Genomic DNA, 24,623 nt, shown 5'->3' with positions numbered 1-24,623 from the left:
GCGCCCCGCCCCTTGCGTCAGAGAAGGACAAAATCTCAGCCAAGTCGCCGGCTGGGGGAGCGGGAGAGCTCCTCGAGGCATGTCAGTCAAATGACGCAAAGAAACCCGTGAGGCGGGGTAGCCAATCGGGACGCAGCATGCCGCCGCGCGCTGCGCCCCTTGCGTCTGACGCAAAGCCGTAAAGCCGAGCAGCCAATCGCAGCCCGCCTTGGCAGGCGAGCGCCCCGCCCCTTGCGTCAGAGAAGGACAAAGTCATTGAGCGAAGGGGAGACTCGGCCTCTCTGAAGCGGAGCCGCCGGCGAGGAGCGGGGGCCGCCATCTTAGAAAACCCCTCCCTGAGGTAGATCCGTCCGAGGAATCCGCCGCGGGGTTCCCTTTCCCCTCAAGGGGTCCCGCTTCTAATCCCTTCTTCGCTTCCCTCTTCCCCTCTCGTAGGTCATCCGGCCGGCGCCGCCGCCATGTTCTCGTCCATCGCGCCGCTCGCGCGCCTCAACCCCTTCCACGCGCCTCGCCTCCAGCTGCAGCAGCAGCCGCCAGAGGAAGAAGCAGCAACCGGCGGCCTGAGGAAGCGCCCGGCCCCGGAGCCGACATGCGCTCGGCGGGCCCTGACAGCCGCCTCCGTCGATGGTACTGCGGGGGTCGAGGAGAAAGACAACACCCCTTCTGCTTCAGCTGTGGTCTTTGGGGCCTCTCCCTTCGAGGCTGCAGCCGACGGGGCTTCCTTGTAGGACGAAGGGAAGGTCACCTTGGGCCGGCCAGGGTGCATAACCACCCTGCTCTCTCTAAGGCTTCTGAGCAAAAAAAAGCCTCCTTTTGTGAGCGGCTGGCGTTAGAAGTTGTGAGCTGAAGACAAAAAAAAAACCTGTGAGCTAGCTCAGGCCAATTCAGCTTAGAGGGAACAGTGGCGGCTGCAAGCATAGCCAGCTTCAAGAGGGGATTGAATAAAGATACGGAGCAGAGGTCCATCGGTGGCTATTAGCCGCAGCGTGTGTATTTATATATATATATATATTTGGTCACTGTGTGACGCAGAGTGTTGGACTGGATGGGCCGCTGGCCTGATCCAACATGGCTCCTCTTATGTGAGACAGAGTGTTGGACTGGATGGGCCGCTGGCCTGATCCAACATGGCTCCTCTTATGTTCTTAACCAGTGTTCCCTCTAAACTGAGTTCGTGTGAGCTAGCTTACTGTCTTAGCCTCCAGCTCACACAGTTTTGTCTTAGCTCAGGAAGGATGGCTCCAGAGCACAATAATTTGAAACCAGTGTTCCCTCTAAGCTGACTTCATGTGAGCTAGCTCACAGTGTCTTAGCCTCCAGCTCACACATTTTTGTCTTAGCTCAGGAAGGATAGCTCCAGAGCACAATAATTTGAAACCAGAGTTCCCTCTAAGCTGACTTCATGTGAGCTAGCTCACAGTGTCTTAGCCTCCAGCTCACACATTTTTGTCTAAGCTCAGGAAGGATGGCTCCAGAGCACAATAATTTGAAAACAGTGTTCCCTTTAACCTGAGTTCATGTGAGCTAGCTCACAGTGTCTTAACCTCTGGCACATGCATTTTTTGTCTTAGCTCAGGAAGAATGGCTCCAGAGCACACTGATTTATGCAGCAGCTCACAACTTTAATGTTAATGGCTAACAGTTTTAATGCCAGTAGCTCACAAAGTAGAATTTCTGCTCAGAAGACCACAGCGTAGAGCTATGCTGCTGTCTTGTGAGCTCTTGGCGTTCAAGTTGTGAGCTGTTGCATCAATTCGTGTGCTCTGGGGCCTTTTTTCCTGAGCTTAGGCAAAAAAATTGTAAGCTGGAGGCTAAAAATCTGTGACCTAGCTCACGCCAACTCAGCTTAGAGGGAACCCTGCTCACAACACAAACGTGTCCTCTAAACTGCAGAGTCTTGTGAGCCAAAAATTCTTCTTTATGAGCTGCTGGCATTCAACTTGTGAGCTGCTGCATCAATTGGTGTGCTCTGGGGTCATCCTTCCGCAGCGAAGACAAAAACGTGTGAGTTGGAGGCTAAAAATCTGTGAGATAGCTTACACTAACTCAACTTGGAGGGAACATTGGTCGAAACCAGCGGTGCCTCTAAGCTGAGTTTGCATGAGCTAGCTCACAGTGTCTTCACCTCCAGCGCACACATTTTTGTCTTAGCTCAGGAAAAATGGCCCCAGAGCACATTAATTTATGCAGCAGTAGCCAGTAGCCCAGAACTTTAATACCAGTAGCCAGGGGTCATTTTGTAGAAAAATATTCGGTGGACCTCATCCAGGGATTGTTATGCAGCTGCACCTACTATTCAGTGGGCAAGGTAGGTAGGTGAGGAGGAAGAGGGGGAGCCCTCAGATAGGTTCAGGAACTGCACTCCTGTGAACTCCTACTGAATTCAAGGCCTGCCAGTAGCTCACAAAGTAGGATTTTTGCTCACAAGACCCCACAAGCTTAGAGGGAGCATCAGTCGAAACGCCTTTGATTTAGGGTTGGGAAATACTTGCAATGTTTTGGGTGTGGAGCCTGGCGAGGTTGGCATTTGTGGAAGGGAGGGGCCTCAGCAGGCTACAGTGCCACAGAGCAGGGTTGGCCAAACTTGCTTAATGTAAGAGCCACGGAGAATCAACGTCAGACCTTTGAGAGCTGCAAAAAGGAAGGAAGGAAGACAAATAGATGGAGGGAGGGATGGAGAAGTGGAAAGAAAGCAGCTTTAACTTTGCATGCGCTCTCCAAGCTGGCTGACTGGGCAGTGGGGGCTCCAAGAGCTACACAACAATTTGTGAGAGAGCTACATGTGGCTCCCGAGCCACAGTTTGGCCACCCCTGCCGTAAAGTCTGTCCTCCCAAGCAGCTGTTTTCGCTAAGGGAACTGATCTCGGCCACTTGGAGTGAAAAGTGGGAGGTCTCCAGGTGCCACCTGGAGGTTGGCAACCCTGCTTTAATCAGCTCTAGGGGTGGGCCTCATGAATCCCTTCTGTGCCCTAGTTTCACCTGAAGCCATGGGGGAGGTCTAGAAAGAGGCTAGTTCTGCAGGACTCAATGGTTATCTCTGTAACCTTGAGGCTTGAAGGCCTTGCTTGGGCCTCTGCTTTGGATCTGGCTGAGGATCTCAGCTTCAAGTAAGAGATGGTCCCATTTCAGGCCCCAGCTGGTGCCTTTGTGCCATTGGCAAAGTAGGTTATGGATGCCGTAGGCGGGAAGAAAGACGCTTGTTTCCGTAGTAACTGGTTAGCGTGTCAGTTACTTGGCTCATGGGCAGCACGTGTGTCCAGGTGAAAGAGTTGCACAAGGTCAGGAGTTAGTACAAGGTCACAGACAATGACACTAAAGCAAAGAACTGGGACTTCCTTGCTTTGTAGTTCTGTGTTTCAGTGACTGGTTTAGTCTCTACAGTGTCTCAATCCTCATTGCATTTATGGGGAAGTACGTAATTTGGATCGATGAAAGTAAGACTCATTAATTTATTAGCGGCCCAACCCCACTGGAAGTTATTGCAGAAATTAGCCTTATGCATTTGCAATTAACTAAAATTTACAAACTAAAAAATTGACAACGTTCAGAAGCATTGCAGTTGCATAGCACCTTGCACTGTTACAGCAGCAGCTGTTGGGTCCCCACATTTTTATTAGGGGTTAATGTGTGTAGTCTTGGTACAACAGCTCTTGAGCTCAGTGTGTAACTAATACTTCCATTTAGGTAATACCTTTTAAATCTACAGGATGCATTATTTTCTTAATGGTGTTAAGTTACTTGGGGTCCATAGAATGAGCTTATTTGCACCTATTCATAAAAATATGCAAATAATTGCCAAAACATTTTTCTCTACATTGTTACAGATTTGTTCTTAAATATAAAACCTAAACTCAGGTTTTTTTTAAAGTAATTAATGTATCATGTTATAATTGCATAAGCACCACTATGAGGTTTTGTCCTACATGAACTGTTCTATTTTGACCTGATTGGGCATGAGTATTTGTTTGGGTGTTTTCCCACTTGCTTCTCAGCTGCTAAGTTTAAGGTGTTTAACAAAATTGCTGTTGTACCAATAGAATACAGTACCTGTACGAAACGTTTACCATCATTATCATGGAAAATGTTTCTTGATACGAAACTTGATGGCTTTGGCTGCTGCCAGTTAAAGGTCTTTCATTGGTGGCCATAGCAGTAATGAAAAGTCGATGGAGCCTCCTTCTTTGTCATTGAATCATAGAGTTGGAAGGCATCTCCAGGATCATGTAGTCCAGGGGTGGCCAACGGTAGCTCTCCAGATGTTTTTTGCCTACAACTCCCATCAGACCCAGCCAGCATGACCAATGGCTGGGGCTGATGGGAGTTGTAGGCAAAAAAACATCTGGAGAGCTACCATTGGCCACCCCTGATGTAGTCCAACCTCTCCTGCACAGTACAGAAAATTCACAAATTACCCTGCCGCACACACACAGTGACCCCCTACTCCATGTCCAGAAGTTGGCAAAAAACCTCTCCAGGGTCACTGACCTGGAGCAAAATTGCTGCCCAACCCCACTGGAAGTTATTGCAGTTCTGATAGAAGACTGGAAATCTTTTGTAAAGAAATACTAAAATCTCGTCATAGCACTGTGAAGTAGGATTCAAATAACCCAGATACAAACAATGCAGATAAACTTTATTCCACTCGACTCCAAACGGAAGGCTTAAGGACACGCAAAATCAGAAGGCATAACAAAAAATATCAGTAGCTCAGTTCCGGATACAATAGAAGGTCATGCATTTAATAATCAGATGAACTGTATCCACATTCTCATTAGCTAAGCTTATTCTGGTCATTATTTAATACCTGTTAAAAGAGTTAATTCAATGAAAACCTAAGTTCCGGTTTATGTTAGAGCCATGCTTTGTATGCTAAGGTTGAGCAGAATTTAGGCTATGTTTGAGGCCTCAAACAGGAGATAACTTAAAGTCAGCAAAGGCTGTATCCTCTTAGGTTGTCCGGCAGAGAAACTGTCTCTGCAGGGCAGCCCAGAGTCTTAAGTTGCAGTTAGCTTGGCATGATCTAACACAGAGGCTAGTGCAGCAAACTCTGGTGCAGATCAACACCTTGTGTCCAATAGTCCAGAGCTTATAAAGGCTTGGACTATCTCCACCTTACCAGATAGCATCTGATGTTAGGAATTCCAAAAACTCCCCAGCTGCATTTTAATATAAATAATAATACTTGCCAAGTAACAACATTGCCCTCAGTTCACTTTTACCTTTCACCTGCTCTCACAGATGGCTTGAGCCATGCTTCCTGCAAATACCAAATAAGGCCTTTCTGGCCTCGAGACAGCTTATGAACGTTCCCCCACTAACCTAGATTTCTCAGAGAAATCTAGAGGCTTGCGGTGTTTGAAGAGCTCTTGGCGCCCATTTCGTAAGAGTATGGCTACTTACAGAAAGTTCTTGTAGCCAAGTTCATAAAGAATATGGTTAAGATCATGAAGAGGGCCAACCCAGAATAAATTCTGCCACACATGGATGTTTTTATTTGTGAGAACTGAGAAGCATATAACAATATCTGCAAACAAAACACCCATCCCTTACTTAATTTCATGGATTTCAGGAACTCAGACACGGTTCAGGGGGAAAGTGAGACCTACTCAGGACTGCTAAAAGATTACTTAATTTGGATAATAAAATGGCACGTGTGTTTATTGCAACCTTTTCTTCTTTCTTTTTCACTTACACAGAAGGCTATAGCTGTGAATACGGCTCGGGCAGATTCTTTCTCCTTTGCGGCTTTGGTGGGATCATTAGTTGCGGTACAACACACACAGCTTTGGTCCCCTTAGATCTCGTTAAGTGCCGAATTCAGGTCCGGTATTACGTTGAAGTAGAATGAACGTTGCAGTGTGATAATCCTACTAACGGAAATGGAGCGAGACTTGGATTCCCGCCTCACGGGTTATATGCTCTTGGCGTGTGGGTTATGTTAACAGCATGGTGTGTCTTTTTTTTTTTCTGATACAGAAGAATACAGTTGTGAATATGGCTCACTCAAGTTTTATGCTCTCTGTGGCTTTGGTGGGGTCCTAAGTTGTGGTCTGACGCACACAGCAGTCGTACCGTTGGATTTAGTGAAGTGCCGTATACAGGTTTGTAAGCCACCAAATATTAGCAGCTTCACGTTCTGTTTCTGGAATAGTCTTGGAAATGTGTGTTGGTAATAAAATACTATTGAGTAACTATCACCCAAGCCAGGGGTGGAATTCTAGCAGGAGCTCCTTTGCTTATTAGGCCAAACCCCCCTGATGTAGCCAATCCTTCAAGAGCTTACAAGGCTTTTTTTTGTAAGCTCTTGGAGGATTGGCTACATCAGGGGGTGTGACCTAATATGCAAAGGAGCTCCTGCTAGAATTCCACCCCTAACCCAAGCACTAGTATTATGGAGAGGGAGGGAAAGTTCTCCCTTTATTTTTCTCCACTGTACATAATTCTATAGACTTCTGCCATGTCCCCCATTAGTCTTTTTCTGGACTGAAAAGCCACAGACTCTTAACCTTCCTTCTTTCCCAATTATGAGTAAATAGCTTGTGGGAAATCCCGTCATACTAACCTGTTATAAATCAAAAATGTAACCAAGGAGATAATGAAATGATAGAAAGTGACTGGGATGATATGAAAAGTTAATACTAATAAGTGATAACATGCTTTGGAATGTTTCTAACCAGTTGGAATCTTAATCATCCACAGAGACTAGCGTGGTTGATAAAACTTTTCCTGCCAGAAAAGTTTAGAAAGAATTTTAACCTAGGTAGTTTTATTTAAATGTATTCAGTGCATGTGTAAAAAGTTTGATGGTAATTGTATGCACATTAAGGCTTTTTAACTGATGTGGAATTTTAAAAGACTGGCCAATAATAATAAACTTGAAAGCTTTCACTTACATTTAAGATTAAGTCATTTGGATATCTGTGTTACTGGCTAGGTTACCATTAATGGAAGCATTCTGAATATATTTACATAGAAGTAAGTTTCAGTGGGTTGCGGGGGTTATTTCCCAGCAAAGCGTGCACAGGATTACATCCTTGGAGAACTAAAGGAGTATGTATGAAAATGGTAAACCAATTACGCAAATAAAGGGTGCAGGATTGGATGAGATGCTAAACACTCAGCTCTTCCAATTGCGAGTGAACAGTTTGCGCATTTGATAGTGTAACTGAAGGATACGACGGCGCAAAAGTCATTGTTCAAAACCTTAAACGCGGATTAAAGACCGTACGACTAGTGCTGTCTCATTCAAGAAGCTGTCTTTAGAAAAGCTGCGTTAATCTAAGACTGCAATGCAATCGCATTTTAAGTGGGAGTAAGTTCCATTGAAAGCAGCGCCTGACTTCTAAGCTAAGATTATATATAAGATTTAGATTGTAAAGCAGCTGAAAGTGTTGAGGATATGTTTTTGACCTTTATGTGATCCAAATATGCATTACAGAAAATTTAATCTGCTCAGACTGAAGTCAGAAAGACACCAGAGTAAGAGGAAATGTGAAATGGAACAAGTCAGTAGGCAGTGGAGGGCCACGGGAGGTAGGAAGGTAGGACCGAAATGTACTGAAAGTCTGTGCTAAGATCTGGACAAATATGTTTTCTTATGTTATGCCAGTGTTATCTTTTTGTTTTGCATAAGATATTTTAGAATTAGCGAACTGCTCCCCCTCCCCGAGACTGAATGTTTATGGACACTAAACTGAAACTCCGTTTTACTACTTTAATTGTTCTGTACCATTCTTTGTAAGTGTGTGAAATATAGCCTTACGGAGCAATGCCTTGTACTGATGTGCTGAAGTTTTGGACTTGCCTTCATTCTGGATATATCTGTTTCCTTTTACGCACTAAGATTTTTTTTAAAAAAAAATGCTAAGTCCATATTCTCTTTTGCTTGTACTAAAGCAGTTACTGTCGCTTTAAGTTTAAATGCTTGTAATGAAACACCGAGTCAATATGATGCGCTTTATGTAAAAAAAACTGAACAGTTTGTAACAGTTTCTGTGTACTTGCGGAAATCTGTTACTAACTCTGGCGTATCACGGCTTCTGTAAGGTGGCATACTAACTCTTGGCTTTCGAATTCATCTAGGTGGATCCGCAGAAATACAAAAGCATTTTCAACGGCTTTTCAGTCACTGTCAAGGAAGACGGTGTCCGTGGTTTGGCAAAGGGATGGGCCCCGACCTTTATCGGATACTCCATGCAAGGGCTCTGCAAGTTTGGGTTCTATGAAGTCTTTAAAATCTTATACGGCAACCTGTTGGGGGAGGTAAGCTCTTGTAGCCTTCGGGGCCGCCCGCCTCAGCTCATAGTTTAGCGAGGATCAAACGGCCGCTTTTAATATTTCTCTTTTTTTACCTAGGAAAACGCATACTTGTGGCGCACATCCTTGTACTTGGCCGCGTCCGCCAGCGCGGAATTCTTTGCCGATATCGCCCTGTCTCCCATGGAAGCCGCTAAGGTTCGCATTCAGACCCAGCCCGGCTATGCGAACACGTTGAGGCAAGCGGCTCCCAAAATGTTTGCAGAAGAAGGCGTTTGGGCGTAAGTGAAGCCGAAGTTCATGTGTGCTCTAGAACTCTGCTGCGCGGAGATCGAGCGGGCGATCCGTTTTCGATAGCTGACGCCGGCTTTGCTTCCCGAGATGAGTTAAATTGTGGAAGGCTGTCGAAACGGAAGCGCTCCTGAGGCCAACATGCTCCCTTAGATCCATCTTTGTTGATGCCTTTTGTGCTGAGTTCTGCTTGTAGCCTTGGCTCTGAGCAGCTCCAGCAGAGAGGTATCGGCAACTTTCTTGTTGTACAGTCAAAGATGCTTGAGTCATTGGCATGTGAGAATAATACACCTGCACTCTTGGCTTTTTACGTTCTGATAGATGTGGCGTATGCATGCCATCTCTGCTATCAGGATTTGGCTGAAGTGCGGACACTTTTGTTTGGTGTAGTGGTTAAGGGCGCGGACTCTTATCTGGGAGAACCGGGTTGGATCCCCCCCTCCTCCACTTGCAGCTGCTGGAATGGCCTTGGGTCAGCCATAGCTCCCTTATCTGAGAGAACTGGGCTTGATTCCCCCCTCCTCCACTTGCACCTGCTGGAATGGCCTTGGGTCAGCCATAGCTATCTTATCTGAGAGAACTGAGCTTGATTCCCCCCTCCTCCACTTGCACCTGCTGGAATGGCCTTGGGTCAGCCAGAGCTCTCTTATTTGGGAGAACTGGGCTTGATTCCCCCCTCCTCCTCTTGCACCTGCTGGAATGGCCTTGCGTCAGCCAGAGCTCTCTTATCTGAGAAAACTGGGCTTGATTCCCCCCTCCTCCACTTGCACCTGCTGGAATGGCCTTGGGTCAGCCAGAGCTATCTTATCTGAGAGAACTTGGCTTGATTCCCCCCTCCTCCACTTGCACCTGCTGGAATGGCCTTGGGTCAGCCAGAGCTCTCTTATTTGGGAGAACTGGGCTTGATTCCCCCCTCCTCCACTTGGACCTGCTGGAATGGCCTTGGGTCAGCCAGAGCTCTCTTATTTGGGAGAACTGGGCTTGATTCCCCCCTCCTCCACTTGGACCTGCTGGAATGGCCTTGGGTCAGCCAGAGCTCTCTTATCTGGGAGAACTGGGCTTGATTCCCCCCTCCTCCTCTTGCACCTGCTGGAATGGCCTTGCGTCAGCCAGAGCTCTCTTATCTGAGAAAACTGGGCTTGATTCCCCCCTCCTCCACTTGGACCTGCTGGAATGGCCTTGGGTCAGCCAGAGCTCTCTTATTTGGGAGAACTGGGCTTGATTCCCCCCTCCTCCACTTGGACCTGCTGGAATGGCCTTGGGTCAGCCAGAGCTCTCTTATCTGGGAGAACTGGGCTTGATTCCCCCCTCCTCCTCTTGCACCTGCTGGAATGGCCTTGCGTCAGCCAGAGCTCTCTTATCTGAGAAAACTGGGCTTGATTCCCCCCTCCTCCACTTGGACCTGCTGGAATGGCCTTGGGTCAGCCAGAGCTCTCTTATTTGGGAGAACTGGGCTTGATTCCCCCCTCCTCCTCTTGCACCTGCTGGAATGGCCTTGCGTCAGCCAGAGCTCTCTTATCTGAGAAAACTGGGCTTGATTCCCCCCTCCTCCACTTGCACCTGCTGGAATGGCCTTGGGTCAGCCAGAGCTATCTTATCTGAGAGAACTTGGCTTGATTCCCCCCTCCTCCACTTGCACCTGCTGGAATGGCCTTGGGTCAGCCAGAGCTCTCTTATTTGGGAGAACTGAGCTTGATTCCCCCCTCCTCCACTTGGACCTGCTGGAATGGCCTTGGGTCAGCCAGAGCTCTCTTATCTGGGAGAACTGGGCTTGATTCCCCCCTCCTCCACTTGCACCTGCTGGAATGGCCTTGCGTCAGCCAGAGCTATCTTATCTGAGAGAACTTGCCTTGATTCCCCCCTCCTCCACTTGCACCTGCTGGAATGGCCTTGGGTCAGCCAGAGCTATCTTATCTGAGAGAACTTGGCTTGATTCCCCCCTCCTCCACTTGCAGCTGCTGGAATGGCCTTGGGTCAGCCATAGCTCCCTTATCTGAGAGAACTGGGCTTGATTCCCCCCTCCTCCACGTGCACCTGCTGGAATGGCCTTGGGTCAGCCAGAGCTATCTTATCTGAGAGAACCGGGTTGGATCCCCCCCTCCTCCACTTGCACCTGCTGGAATGGCCTTGGGTCAGCCAGAGCTCTCCTATCTGGGAGAACTGAGCTTGATTCCCCCCTCCTCCTCTTGCACCTGCTGGAATGGCCTTGGGTCAGCCAGAGCTCTCTTATCTGGGAGAACTGAGCTTGATTCCCCCCTCCTCCTCTTGCACCTGCTGGAATGGCCTTGGGTCAGCTAGAGCTCTCTTATTTGGGAGAACTGGGCTTGATTCCCCCCTCCTCCACTTGCACCTGCTGGAATGGCCTTGGGTCAGCCATAGCTATCTTATCTGAGAGAACTTGGCTTGATTCCCCCCTCCTCCACTTGCACCTGCTGGAATGGCCTTGGGTCAGCCAGAGCTCTCTTATCTGGGAGAGCTGACCTTGATTCCCCCCTCCTCCACTTGCACCTGCTGGAATGGCCTTGGGTCAGCCAGAGCTCTCTTATCTGGGAGAACTGAGCTTGATTCCCCCCTCCTCCACTTGCACCTGCTGGAATGGCCTTGCGTCAGCCAGAGCTCTCTTATCTGAGAAAACTGGGCTTGATTCCCCCCTCCTCCACTTGCACCTGCTGGAATGGCCTTGGGTCAGCCATAGCTCTCGCAGGAATTGTCCTTGAAAGGGCAGCTTCTGTCAGAGTCCTCTCAGCCCCACCCACCTCACAGGGTGTCTGTTGTGGGGGGAGAAGACATAGGAGATTGTGAGCCACTCTGAGTTTCTAATTCAGAGAGAAGAGTGGGATATAAATCTGCAGTTCTTCTTCAGTCAGTCTTCTCTATGATTCTATGATCTGTAATTATATTCTTTTTGGCCATGCAGAAAGTGTTTATCTGTCATAGATGCCACACTGCCCATCCTGGTTGTCCTTGAAAGGGCAGCTTCTGGGAGAGCTCTCTCAGCCCCACCCACCTCACAGGGTGTCTGTTGTGGGGAGAGAAGATAAAGGAGATTGTAAGCCGCTCTGAGTCTGATTCAGAGAGAAGGGCGGGGTGTAAATCTGCAGTCGTCTTCTTGAAAGACTAAGCTGGGATGGCCTCTGAAAGGTCTGTTGTGCAGTTAACAAAGCTGGATGCTTTGAAGGTTGAAGGTCGGAGTTTTAAATGCCATTTAAGAAGCAGTAGAATGCTGCGTAGTTCAATCAGAGTGGTCTTTGCAAACCTCTACTGACCGACTGAACCCAAGTGACGTTATAAATGCAATTATTGCACTCATGTACAAGTTACAGGTATGGCCGATAATGTTTCGGCGCATAACACTTTAATAGGGTCATCTTAGATTCAGGATTGCCTTCTTTTGAAGTATATACACTATAAGACATCAGGGAATAGTTCTTTTAAGCAACCATTTTTATTCACTACCATGAGAGGAGAAATAAAGTGTTTGAGTAATGAGGCTTAAATCTGTTTTGGTGTAGCCAGTTTGGTGTAGTGGTTAAGTGTGCGGACTCTTATCTGGGAGAACCGGGTTTGATTCCCCACTCCTCCACTTGCACCTGCTAGCATGGCCTTGGGTCAGCCATAGCTCTGGCAGAGGTTGTCCTTTAAAGGGCAGCTGCTGTGACAGCCCTCTCCAGCCCCACCCACCTCACAGGGTGTCTGTTGTGGGGGAGGAAGGGGAAGGAGATTGTGAGCCGCTCTGAGACTCTTCGGAGTGGAGGGCGGGATATAAATCCAATATCTTCATCTACCTCACAGGGTGTCTGCTGTGGGGGAGGAAGGGGAAGGAGATTGTGAGCCACTCTGGGACTCTTCGGAGTGGAGGGCGGGATATAAATCCAATATCTTCATCTACCTCACAGGGTGTCTGTTGTGGGGGAGGAAGGGAAAGGAGATTGTGAGCCGCTCTGAGACTCTTCGGAGTGGAGGGTGGGATATAAATCCAATGTCTTCATCTACCTCACAGGGTGTCTGTTGTGGGGAGGAAGGTAAAGGAGATTGTGAGCCGCTCTGAGACTCTTCGGAGTGGAGGGCGGGATATAAATCCAATATCTTCTTCTTCTTCTGTTTAAATAACACAGCTTCTTGCTAGGCCCATCAAGTTAAAACATTTCAGTGTCTTCTCCTTGGTTGAACAGCCAAGCTTTTTATACTTGAAGTAAGGACTAGCCTCTCTTTAACTCGGGATTCTTACAGTGTAGCTGTGCAGTCCTCTCAGAAACTGCAGATTATTGGACTGTTTCCTTTATAAATGGGGCAATTTCAGTCTTATTCCCAACACATTCATTGTAAAAAGTCAAAGTCTTCCAGAGTTTCTTGTGAGAGGACTGCCAGCCTTCCACGTCAGGCTCTTGTCTACAAGCATTTACTGATCTAGCTTGTTTACAGACAAAATTAAAAAAATAATCAAAATAAAAATACAAGGCAGCCGCTGAAAGCTAGATGGTTTCCTGAGTCATATTCTCTCAGCTAGCACCTTGGAAATGCAGACTCTATCTGACCTGTCTCATTTCTCCAGCCATCTGTAGGCCTTGATTGGTTATTAACTGCTCTGCACACTCTCAAAACAGGTATTAAGGTGGGTTGGAGGGGGACAGGACGTCTGCCCTTCAGTCACAGACATAAAGTTCCCCAAGGACTTGTGGGTTGCTTCCAATCTCTGGCAATCTAGAAAGAAATTCGCACATATATTTGTTTAATATTTTAGACAAGCATGAGGTACTGATGCTGGCTTTTTCCGGTATGCACATTTCATGCTAAATGTGTGGATTTGGTTGTTCACCTGGTGAGGTGCTTATTGGCAAACACAGACTCCCTCCCCCCTTGTCTGTTTAATTCTAGAGCAGAAGAACAAAAAGTAATGGTGGTTTTTTCCTCTTTTAAAGTTTCTATAAAGGTGTTGCTCCCTTGTGGATGAGACAGATCCCATACACAATGATGAAATTTGCCTGTTTTGAACGAACCGTGGAAGCTCTGTACAAATACGTGGTTCCCAAACCAAGAAGTGAATGTTCAAAGGCAGAGCAGCTGGTGGTTACATTTGTAGCAGGCTACATCGGTAAGGAAACATTTAGCAACTTTTGTTGTACTCCACAACTTCTGTTGTCTGCAGATTCATTGCCACAGGAGGTGGCGGCGGCTACAAGCATAGACAGCTTCAAGAGGGGATTGGATAAACCTGTGGAGCAGAGGTCCATCAGTGGCCACAGCATATTGTTGGAACTCTCTTACTGGGGCAGTAATGCTCTGTATTGGTGCTTGTGGGGGGAAAGAGTGGGAGGGTTTTTAGTCTCCTGGCCCCACTGATGGACCTCCTGATGGCACCTGGGGTTGGTTTGGCCGCTGTGTGACACAGTGTGTTGGACTGGATGGAGGACTGGTCTGATCCAACATGGTGTCTCTTATGTTCACCCTGAGCCTGCTTGCGAGGGGGGGGGAATATAAAAGCCGAATTTAATAACTAAATAAACTTTAGAAATCTGTTGCAGTAATACCTCAAAGGAATGTGCTTATTGAACTACTTCTTGTTGCATGAGATGGCAAAAAAGGTAGTGATACAAGTGATTTAAATAACAGGAGTTTTGCATTTCTGTCCAAGGATTGGTATACGGCATTCTGTTTTTACATAGTTCCCTCTGGATCGAAAGCTTGCGACAAAGACCAGTGTTCTTTCCGAGCTGAGTTGGCGTGTGCTAGCTCACAGATCTTCTTCGTGGTCTCTGTGCAGTCCCACACATGGGTTTTCCCGTCAGGACGAACCCTACCTCGGAGATTTTAAAAGCTAGCCTAGGCGTTATTTTTGGCGCGCACTCCCTCTCGCTCTGGGGAGCAGGCATCCACTGCGCATGCCTGTAGCGCGAGGGAGGCGCCCCACCCACTCAGTTTCTTTCCAACCGCCGCCCGGGATAGTCTTACCTCGCTGCGCTCCTCACTTACCTCAGATATCTAGCCTCCCGTTTCTTCAGTATCCTCTTTATTTCATCCTTCACTATCTCCTTATATTCTTATCTTCTTAAAAAAAAAAATATATATATATATAAATATCTTCCCCGCTTTTACCTCAGACCTCCCTTCCCCCACCCCCCCTCCCCGGGCGTATGGAAGGAAGAGACAGTAAAATAACCTTTAAAAGGTGTTCCCGCTGTAGGGCGAAAATCCCTACATCGGACGGGCATTCGCTTTGCCTATTCTGTTTGGGGGAAACCAAATCTTGAGACACGTACTTTGTATGCTTTCAGATATGTAAACTGTTAACATACTTAAGGAAATACTTCTGTGGCTTTTGGAACAAGTATTTGTCTCGTCTCAGTCCTTGAGAAATGTACTTTGTATGCTTTCAGATATGTAAACCGTTAACATACTTTAAGAAAATACTTCTGTGGCTTTTGGAACAAGTATTTGTCTCGTCTCAGTCCTCAGCAGTTGTGAGCAGTGTTCCCTCTAAGCTGAGTTAGCGTGTGCTAGTTCACAGATTTTTAGCCTCCAGCTGACAGATTTTTTTGTCTTCGCTCAGGAAGGATGACCCCTGAGCACACTTAATTTATGCAGTAGCTCACAACTTTAATACTGATAGATACGGGTGGGCAGCCATATTGCTTTGAAGCGGTAGAGCGAAGCAAGAGTCAAGTTGCGTTTTAAGACCAAAGTTTTATTCCGAATGTAAGCTTTCGTGTGCTCTAAGCACACTTCATCAGACCATAGCATGGAATGGCAAGCAGTCCTAAATATAGAGAAAGCGGGCAGTGAGTTAGTATGCAGAGTCATTGAGATGTTTTTTAGCAGATTAAAGGAATCACAAGTTGGGGTCATGTGTGTGTGTTTTAGTGTTAACTGAGCTGGAACAGCAACGAAGGGTAATAACAAAGCAGATTTATGTGCATGTACTAAACCCATTAAGTATCCTGGGTGTGAAGTGCAATAAATGAGAGTCTGTGGTAATGTTAGCTCTGGGTTAAAATGAGGGCGTAAGTTTCTCAGGGGGTTGACTTAAACTTGTAACACACACACAAAAATTATTCTAGTTTGCCGTTGGAAAAAAAGAATAAAAATATAGTGGAAGATGGGGTAGTATATGTAATGAGATAAATTTTAATACCGGTAGCTCGCTAAGTAGAATTTTTGCTCACAAGACACTGCAGCTTAGAGGGAACATAGGTTAACATAAGAGAAGCCCTGTTGGATCAGGCCAGTGGCCCATCCAGTCCAACACTCTGTGTCACATAAGAACAGAAGAGAAGCCATGTTGGATCAGGCCAGTGGCCCAGCCAGTCCAACACTCTGTGTCACACAGTGGCCAAAAATTTATATATATATATATATATATATATATATATATATATATATATATATATATATATATATATATATATATATATATATATATATATATATATATACACACACACACACACACACACACACTGTGGCTAATAGCCACTGATGGACCTCTGCTCCATATTTTTATCTAAACCCCTCTTGAAGGTGGCCATGCTTGTGGCCGTCACCCAGTATCATAATGCCCCTGTATAAATTGATGGTGCGGTCTCATTTGGAGTACTGTGTGCAGTTCTGGTCGCCGCACCTCAAAAAGGATATTATAGCATTGGAGAAAGTCCAGAAAGGGGCAACTAGAATGATTAAAGGGCTGGAACACTTTCCCTATGAAGAACGGTTGAAACGCTTGGGGCTCTTTAGCTTGGAGAAACGTCAACTGCGGGGTGACATGATGGAGGTTTACAAGATAATGCATGGGATGGAGAAAGTAGAGAAAGAAGTCCTTATCTTCTTCGTGGTCTCTGTGCATCACACTGATGGGATATAGGCGCCCGCGCCGATCTCGATCGGTATTCTTGAAAGCTGCGGATTTCCGCGCCCCAGGCCCAGTGCGCATGCGCAGAAGCCCCACCGCGCATGCTCACAGGGACCGGAGCGGACATCCCGCCAGTTCTCTTCTGACCGCCGCTTGGATCAGTCGATCTCTCGCTACGGTCGGTAGGAATCCTTTCTTGGAAGTTGCTATCGTTGGATTTATCAGATATTTTATTTGGCTTAGTCCACACAACAGTCTTTTTAAAGACTAAGAGGCGGAAAGAAACATTTTGTTTCGGGACTTTTCTCCTCAGTTCTCTCTTCCCGCCCTTTCCCCCCCCCCTCCCCCCCGCATGGAAAAGCGGTGGGGATTTTTCAAGAGGTGCAGGAACTGCGGTAGCAAAATCGCTCCCCCAGACGGGCACGCTCTTTGTCTTTTTTGCCTGGGAGAGACACACATCCCTGACGCGTGTGTTCACTGCGCGAAGTTTTCCCGCCAAACGAAGAAAAACCGCGCGGGACGTTTAGCGGCGGCACTGATGGAAAAAGCTCTGTCGCCTAAGAAGATGTCGACGGCGCAGCACAAGCCGTCAACGTCGGAGTCGCTCGGCACCGACAAGAGCGCCCCCGACGCCGATCGCCCCACGAAGTCGGGCTCGGCATCAAGGTCCGCCTCCTCCACTCCTGCAAAACGGCCAAGGGAGGAGAAGGGACCTCAGCCGGAAGCGAAGAAGAAAAAGTCGGATAAGCATCGGTCGTCCGCGACTTCGCTCCCGACATCGCCATCGCCATCGGAATCGGCAGCGAGAGTTCCACCGTTGAAGCTATTCACCTCCCCTCGCCGCCGTTCAAGCCCCCCGGTATTGGCATCGATGTCGACGCAAATCGCCATATCCTCCGACTCGGACCGCGACTTTGATCTATCGCAACGATCGGGGGCAGAAGGTAGTCCACCAGATACACATATGGTGGAGGACACTGTTCAATCCCGAACACCGACCCGAGACACATCGGTCAGCCCCGATCATCGGCGGAACCGAAGCCCCAAAAAGGATCGACCCACTACACCTAGAGAAGACGGCGGGCGCGACTACTCAACCAGCCCTCGGCGTAGTCCCCGGGGTCGACATCGATCCCGAGATTCAGAGGAGAGATCCCGCGTCAGAGATCGATCTCCTCGGAAACCACCGCCCCCAATGTCATGGGATCAGCGGCAGTGGCAATACCTATACGGGTCGTGCCCTATGCCCTCCATGTTCCCCTGGTTCACACCCAGACCTCTGGATTGGGACCAGCAGTCTGAAGCATCAGTACGATCCCGGACGTCGTACAAGCCGAGGCACACTCCGTCGGCGTCGGTGTCAAAACCACCTGACACGACACCGCCAAGGACACAAAAGACTTCCCCACGACGGCGAAGTTCGGAGAGTCGAAAGACCCCTGAGTCACCAAAGGCTCCAGAGACGCCCAAACATTCCTCGCAGCACTCGGGCTCGGTAGAAGGCTCCCCCAGATCTGAGGAAGGTTCTCCCCGGGAAGACCAAGACATCTCCTCCCCAGAGGAACCGGCTCCATCAAGTAAAGTGGGCGAGGAGCTCCCCATATCCCCATCCGAGGACTTGAAATCGTATGGGGATCTAATTAGAAGGATGGCACACACCCTGTCGCTACCGACGGTCCAACCAGAACCGGTAGTCACCGACAACGTGTTCGATGTCGTCCAGCTAGACACCTCGACGGCCATCGCCTTACCGCTTACAACGGTCATGCTCCACACCACAAAATCGTCCTGGGACAAACCAGCTTCAACACCAATAAGCTCCCGCAGGCTGGACCATATGTATCGAGTCCAGGAATCCACAGCAGAGTTTTTATTTACCCACCCGAAACCAAACTCTGTAGTAGTGGCATCGTCCTCAAAGGCCAGAAAGACAAATGCTTCTCCCCCAGACAAAGAAGGGAAGAAACTAGACAACCTAGGCAGAAAGTTCTACACAGCAGGTTCGTTAGGAGTAAAAGTTGCAAACTATGGAGCGTGTATGGGCCGTTATCAATATGCCCTGTGGGACCAATTGTCGGCTCTACCAGACCTGTCAGAACAAACCAAACAGGCAATGAAGAAAATCCAAAGGGAAGGCATTGCATTAGCAAAACAGCAAATCAATTCTGCCAAACACGCAGGTGACATTGCAGCAAAGACACTTACCTCAGCGATCACCCTAAGACGTCACTCTTGGTTGCGGTCCACGGCGCTCCAGCAGGATACACAATCCTGCATCGAAGATCTCCCATTCGATGGAAGCGGATTATTCAGCTCCAATACCGATACCATACTGCAGGAGATGGATAAAAGTATTAAAACGTCACGCAATTTAGGGGTCCCCATCTCATCTAGACCCCAAGGGAGACGCTCCTGGAACAAGCCGTGGAACAAGAAGCAGTTCCCCAAGCAGCCTACAGAACAACAATGGAGACCCAAGGGCTCCACACCTTACTCCAAACCTCCGTACACCCCCAAAACGAAGTACTCACCTACTTCATCACAGTCATCCAGACAAAAGGGGGGTAGACCGTCCAAACAGGGTCTTTGACTGCCCTTCCCCCTGTTTTATCCCTTCCCCTTCGGACCCGGACCATACCAGACTTTTCCCTTATTTCCAGGCATGGTCCATAATCACTACGGACAAATGGGTCTTGTCGATAATCCGGATGGGTTATCAAATAGAATTCAGAGAAAACCCTACAGTTCCCACCGTCATCCACACCAGGGTGTCCCTCACACTACAGACAGAGGTTCAATCCTTGCTCGAGAAAGATGCAATAGAACGGGTACCAGTCAACCAGATTGGACAAGGTTTTTACTCCCGATATTTCACCATCCCCAAAAAAGATGGAGGCCTTCGGCCCATTATGGACCTACGAGGCCTGAACCATTTCATACCAAACCAGAAATTCAGAATGGTCTCCCTACAAAACATCCTACCCCTACTGAACCAAGGGGATTGGATGGCCACACTGGACCTGCAAGATGCCTACTTTCATGTAACTATACACCACGACTACAGGAAGTTCCTCAGGTTTGCAGTTGGAGACTCCCACTACCAATACAAAGCCTTGCCTTTTGGCCTCTCCACGGCACCGAGAGTTTTTACAAAGACCATGGTGGTGGTGGCAGCTCATCTACGTCTACAAGGGATCACTATCTTTCCTTACATAGACGATTGGCTGCTGGTGGCGAGTTCGAAACCCCTACTACTACAGCACATAGAAGTCACCTTAACCCTTCTGCAAACCTTAGGCCTACAGGTCAACCTAAAGAAATCGGCACTGCAACCCGCTCAGAGGGTGCAATTCATAGGGGCCATTCTGGACTCACAAGTTTGCAGGGCATTCCTCCCAGCACAAAGAGCGGAGGATATCCAATCCCTAATACATGTGTTCTTAGTCAACCATACAGTCACAGCGTTCCAAGTCCAACGCCTCCTGGGCTTAATGGCAGCGACCACGGCAGTACTGAAATTCGCCAGATTCCACATGCGAATGCTACAGTTATGGTTTCTGCGCGTGTTCAACTGTCAGACAGACCTCCCCTCACGCCAACTGACGGTCCCAACGTCAGTAATCTGGACTCTATACTGGTGGCAGGAAAAGCAGAACCTCCTCCAGGGAGCCCCATTTCACAGGCAGACTCCCACATTCACCATAACGACGGATGCATCCTTATGGGGCTGGGGAGCACATGCGAACGATATGTGTGTGGGGGGCAGATGGCCTCAGGGCCTTCTGCGCTGCCACATCAATTTCCTAGAGCTGCTGGCCATACATCATGCCATTCTCTCATTCAGACACCAGATTGTGGGGAGAACGGTAGCGATCTTGACAGACAACACCACAGCCCTATCTTATGTAAACAGACAAGGCGGCACAGTCTCAAGGAAGTTATGCCTTCTAGCGCTACAGATTTGGGAAATTTGCAGAGAGTCGAACGTTACCCTAGTAGCCACTCACCTACCGGGCAATCTGAATGCCTGTGCGGATTACCTCAGTCGGGGAGGGGCCTCACTCCACGAGTGGGAACTCAACTGGGAGTTCCTCCTACCGGTGTTCCAGAAGTGGGGCACACCGGAAGTGGATGTCTTTGCCACACGCAACACCGCAAAATGCGACAAATTTTGCTGCAGAGGGGGTGCAGACCCTCTGTCGTTGGGAGATGGGTTACTGATCCCATGGACTCGCTTGCATGTGTACCTCTTTCCACCAATCCCGCTAATTACGAGGGTGATTCACAAGATTCAACTCGAACACCCCAAGGGGATTCTCATCACACCGTGGTGGCCCAGACAGCAGTGGTTCTCTCCGATACTGAGGCTGTCTCGCGGAATGTTCCACCAATTTCCGATGAGCCCAGACCTTCTACTGTCACACGAGGGACGAGTGATTCACCACGACGTGCCTCACTTGAAACTCACGGCATGGAGGCTGGTGTGACGACATTGTCCGATAGAGCCCGGGACGTTATGTTGAATAGTAGAAAATCATCCACGAGAAAATCATATGATTATAAATGGACAAGGTTTATCCAATTTGTGAACAAAACTAACAGGGAACCCAAGACAGCAGGCCTCCCACTAATCCTGGACTTTCTGCTCTCACTCCTTGACAGGGGACTAACGGTGTCATCTGTGAGAGTGTACTTAGCAGCCATATCGGCTAACCATGAACAACTTGAAGGCCACTCTGTGTTCTCACACCCTGATACTAAACGGTTCTTAAAGGGCCTGGCCAAGTTGTACCCTGCGGTGCGAATCCCAGCCCCTGCTTGGGACCTCCCAGCGGTACTACGGGCATTAACGGGAAAACCCTTCGAACCCATGGCGACATGTTCCTTGCAATTACTGTCCTGGAAAACAGCCTTCTTGGTGGCCGTTACCTCTGCTCGCAGGGTTGGTGAACTGGCAGCGCTGCGCTGCGACGACCCATATTTAAAATTCAGTACGGAAGGAGTGTGCTTACGTCCTGATGTAACATTTCTTCCGAAAGTAACGTCTGCTTTTCACCTGAATGCAGAAATATGCCTACCCACATACTTTCCTAATCCAAGTACAGACTCCGAAAGGAGACTCCATACACTGGATGTGAAAAGGGCTCTCTCATTCTACTTGCATAGAGTGGGACCTGGACGAAGGGACCCTAGACTCTTTGTCTCGTACTCCACAACATCGCAAGGTGTAAGAGTTTCGTCGCAGCGAATCTCTAAGTGGTTAACCGAGACTATAAAACTGTGCTACCTGTTGAACAAGCAACCTCTGCCAAGACAGATTAGAGCTCATTCCACGAGAGCCCTAGCTACTTCGGCAGCCTTTATGAGAGGAATACCACTGAAAGACATTTGTGATGCTGCCACTTGGTCCTCCTCGCATACGTTTATCAACCATTATGCGCTGGACCTGAACTGGCGTAGACGCTCATCAGTGGGCCGTGCGGTGCTTCAAGAGGTTTCTCGCTGATGGACCGTTGCACCCTCCTCCAGGTAGGACTTTGGCTTGCTAATCTCCCATCAGTGTGATGCACAGAGACCACGAAGAAGATAAACAGGTTTCCTACCTGTAACTGATGATCTTCGAGTGGTCATCTGTGCAGTCACACTACCCGCCCTCCTTCCCCTCCGCTGCCGGTCCATCTATACGGGCTTACGCAGCGGTCAGAAGGAACTGGCGGGATGTCCGCTCCGGTCCCTGTGAGCATGCGCGGTGGGGCTTCTGCGCATGCGCACTGGGCCTGGGGCGCGGAAATCCGCAGCTTTCAAGAATACCGATCGAGATCGGCGCGGGCGCCTATATCCCATCAGTGTGACTGCACAGATGACCACTCGAAGATCATCAGTTACAGGTAGGAAACCTGTTTTTCTCCCTTTCTCACAATACAAGAACTCATGGGCATTCGATGAAATTGCTGAGCAGACGGGTTAAAACGGATAAAAGGAAGTACTTCTTCACCCAAAGGGTGATTAACATGTGGTGTGAGGTATCCGTCTAGAATGAGATATTAATCATAAAATTAATGGATAACAAATTAATCAAAATGTGGTTCTCCCCCCCCCCTTTTTTTTTAGCTGGTGTTTTCTGTGCCATCGTTTCCCACCCCGCTGATTCCGTCGTGTCCGTACTGAACAAAGAAAAGGGCAGTTCAGCCGTCGAAGTGCTGAAAAGGCTTGGCTTCAAAGGTGAGGGTTCAAACGACGGCGGAGCTAAGCCCAAAGCGGGAACCCTACAAATTACTAAAACTCTTCTGTTGTGTTCCGCAGGCGTATGGAAGGGTCTGGTTGCCCGTATCATCATGATAGGCACCCTGACGGCGTTGCAGTGGTTCATCTACGACTCTGTGAAAGTGTATTTCCGGCTTCCTCGCCCACCCCCGCCGGAGATGCCAGAAACTCTGAAGAAAAAGCTCGGGCTGACTGAATAAATTGGATCATGGACTGGCTTGATAGCAAAGCAACTTTAGATGTATTATGTGTCGGAGAATAAAGTCTTCTTTCTTGGGACTTCACTGTCACCGTCGGTCAGAATAAACCCATACCAGAGTGACTAACGTTGTACTTCATATGTCACCTAGATGTTTCTCCGGCGGCACGAAATGGCTTCCTGACGGCTGCAGAAGCAGATAAGAGAGCCATTCCTGTGAATGATTCTGCCTGCTGAATCGATGACATTATTAGCCATCTTTAAAATGGGTAAAGGCAAATAAATAATGCAAATTTGACACTACCGATACAGGTCAGATCCCTTGGTGCATTGTGGGCTGAGTTGGCTGCCTTGTTAGAACAGTTGTCATCAGGGCTTTTTTTTGTGGCAAGGCCTCCTTTGCATATTAGGCCACACCCCCTCTGATGCAGCCAATCCTTTAAGAGCTTACAGGGCTCTTCTTACAGGGGTTACTGTAAGCTCTTGGAGGATTGGCTACATCCTGTGGATGTGGCCTAATACGCAAAGGAGTTCCTGCTACGAAGAAAGCCCTGGTTATCACATAAGTGCTTGATTCAAAGCATTTTTTAACCTCTGTATTAAAAATGCTGGGTTAATAGACGAGTCTGAGGATCTGTATATTTTGCGCAATGCCTATTATTAACCTAGGGAGCCGTCAAAAATTTAAAGCATAGCAGGCACACACGACACCACGTAAGCACTGTTGTCCTCTGGGGTGGCGCAGAATGTCTCGGTTTTCCCTGAACAAGTAAGATGTTCTTGAAAACTATAAGATGATGGCGCTACGCCCACAGAAAGAAGTCGCACGTTCCTTCCTCTACTGGATGGAAGCTGCCCCATAAAAGGATGCACACAGCTGCTTGGCGGGGGGGGGGGTCTATATTCCGCACACTAAATCAGGATTTGTATATATGGCAGGGGTGGCCAAAGGTAACCCTCCGGATGTTTTTTGCCTACAACTCCCATCAGCCCCAGCCAGCATGGCCATGCTGGCTGGGGCTGATGGGAGTTGTAGGCAAAAAGCTGGAGAGCTACCGTTGGCCACCCCTGATATATGGGCACATCCCCATGCTAGTGTTAACTGCTCATTGCAATGGTTTCTGCACTTTCCTTGAACTACATAAAAGATGCTAAGTTATTTTGTTTTTAATGTATACATCTATCGTTAAAGCAGGATCTGAGTCTTTTTCCAAAGAGAAGTCGCGCAAAATGGCATCAGGCTAAGCTTATAATGATCGTTTGCTAGTAGTGCCACCTTGCTACAATTTATGTAGCTGCTAGACTAAAACGCGCATGTGGTTATTCGAAACCAAACTCGTGTCGGCTGATTACTTTGGCTTTTATTAACATAGGGACTCGTTTGTAGGTCGATTCCCCCCAAAACATACAGATGCACTGTGTTGAACTCTGTCACCGTTTTGGGGTCTTTTCCCCCCATACCATTTTTAAGATTCTATTGAAATGCGATATTTGACAAAAGTGCTTTTTATGTTTTCTTTCCTAACTTCAAGGCAAAAATCTTACCAAAGAAAACCGCCTTTGCGTTCTTCATCAAATAAATTCAGTTACGTAAATTATCCGCTATTGTAAGTTTTGTCTGCTGTATGCAAAAGCAGAGGACTAATATCAGCTTTTTTGTACTGTATATACACCGTTTTTTTCAAGCTTCATGCTACCATAGCTGAGATTTAATGTACCGGATGTCTGGCTAACTCAAATTTGAAACGTGAAGTATTTCTTTGTTGACAA

At 48.0% G+C, this 24,623-nt stretch overlaps 1 protein-coding gene and 1 non-coding gene across 2 annotated transcripts; both read left to right on the top strand.

Moving 5' to 3' along the window:
* The first annotated feature begins 53 nt into the window (after positions 1-53).
* Positions 54-22,976, top strand: SLC25A3 (solute carrier family 25 member 3). Its single transcript, XM_060256032.1, has 8 exons — positions 54-340; positions 436-627; positions 5,977-6,101; positions 8,083-8,262; positions 8,356-8,537; positions 13,467-13,639; positions 22,502-22,612; positions 22,694-22,976. The coding sequence occupies exons 2-8, from the start codon at positions 459-461 to the stop codon at positions 22,852-22,854; spliced, it is 1,101 nt and encodes a 366-aa protein (XP_060112015.1). The 5' UTR covers positions 54-340; positions 436-458; the 3' UTR covers positions 22,855-22,976.
* Positions 8,686-8,923, top strand: LOC132589486 (small nucleolar RNA SNORA53). Its single transcript, XR_009556622.1, has one exon. It is a non-coding gene; the product is annotated as a small nucleolar RNA SNORA53 (small nucleolar RNA).
* Positions 22,977-24,623: the final 1,647 nt, after the last annotated feature.

This window comes from Heteronotia binoei, chromosome 1 (assembly GCF_032191835.1).
Source record: "Heteronotia binoei isolate CCM8104 ecotype False Entrance Well chromosome 1, APGP_CSIRO_Hbin_v1, whole genome shotgun sequence".
NCBI lineage: Eukaryota > Metazoa > Chordata > Lepidosauria > Squamata > Gekkonidae > Heteronotia > Heteronotia binoei.
Note: the sequence above shows the minus strand (reverse complement) of the source record. Positions and strands in the feature narration are given on the sequence as shown.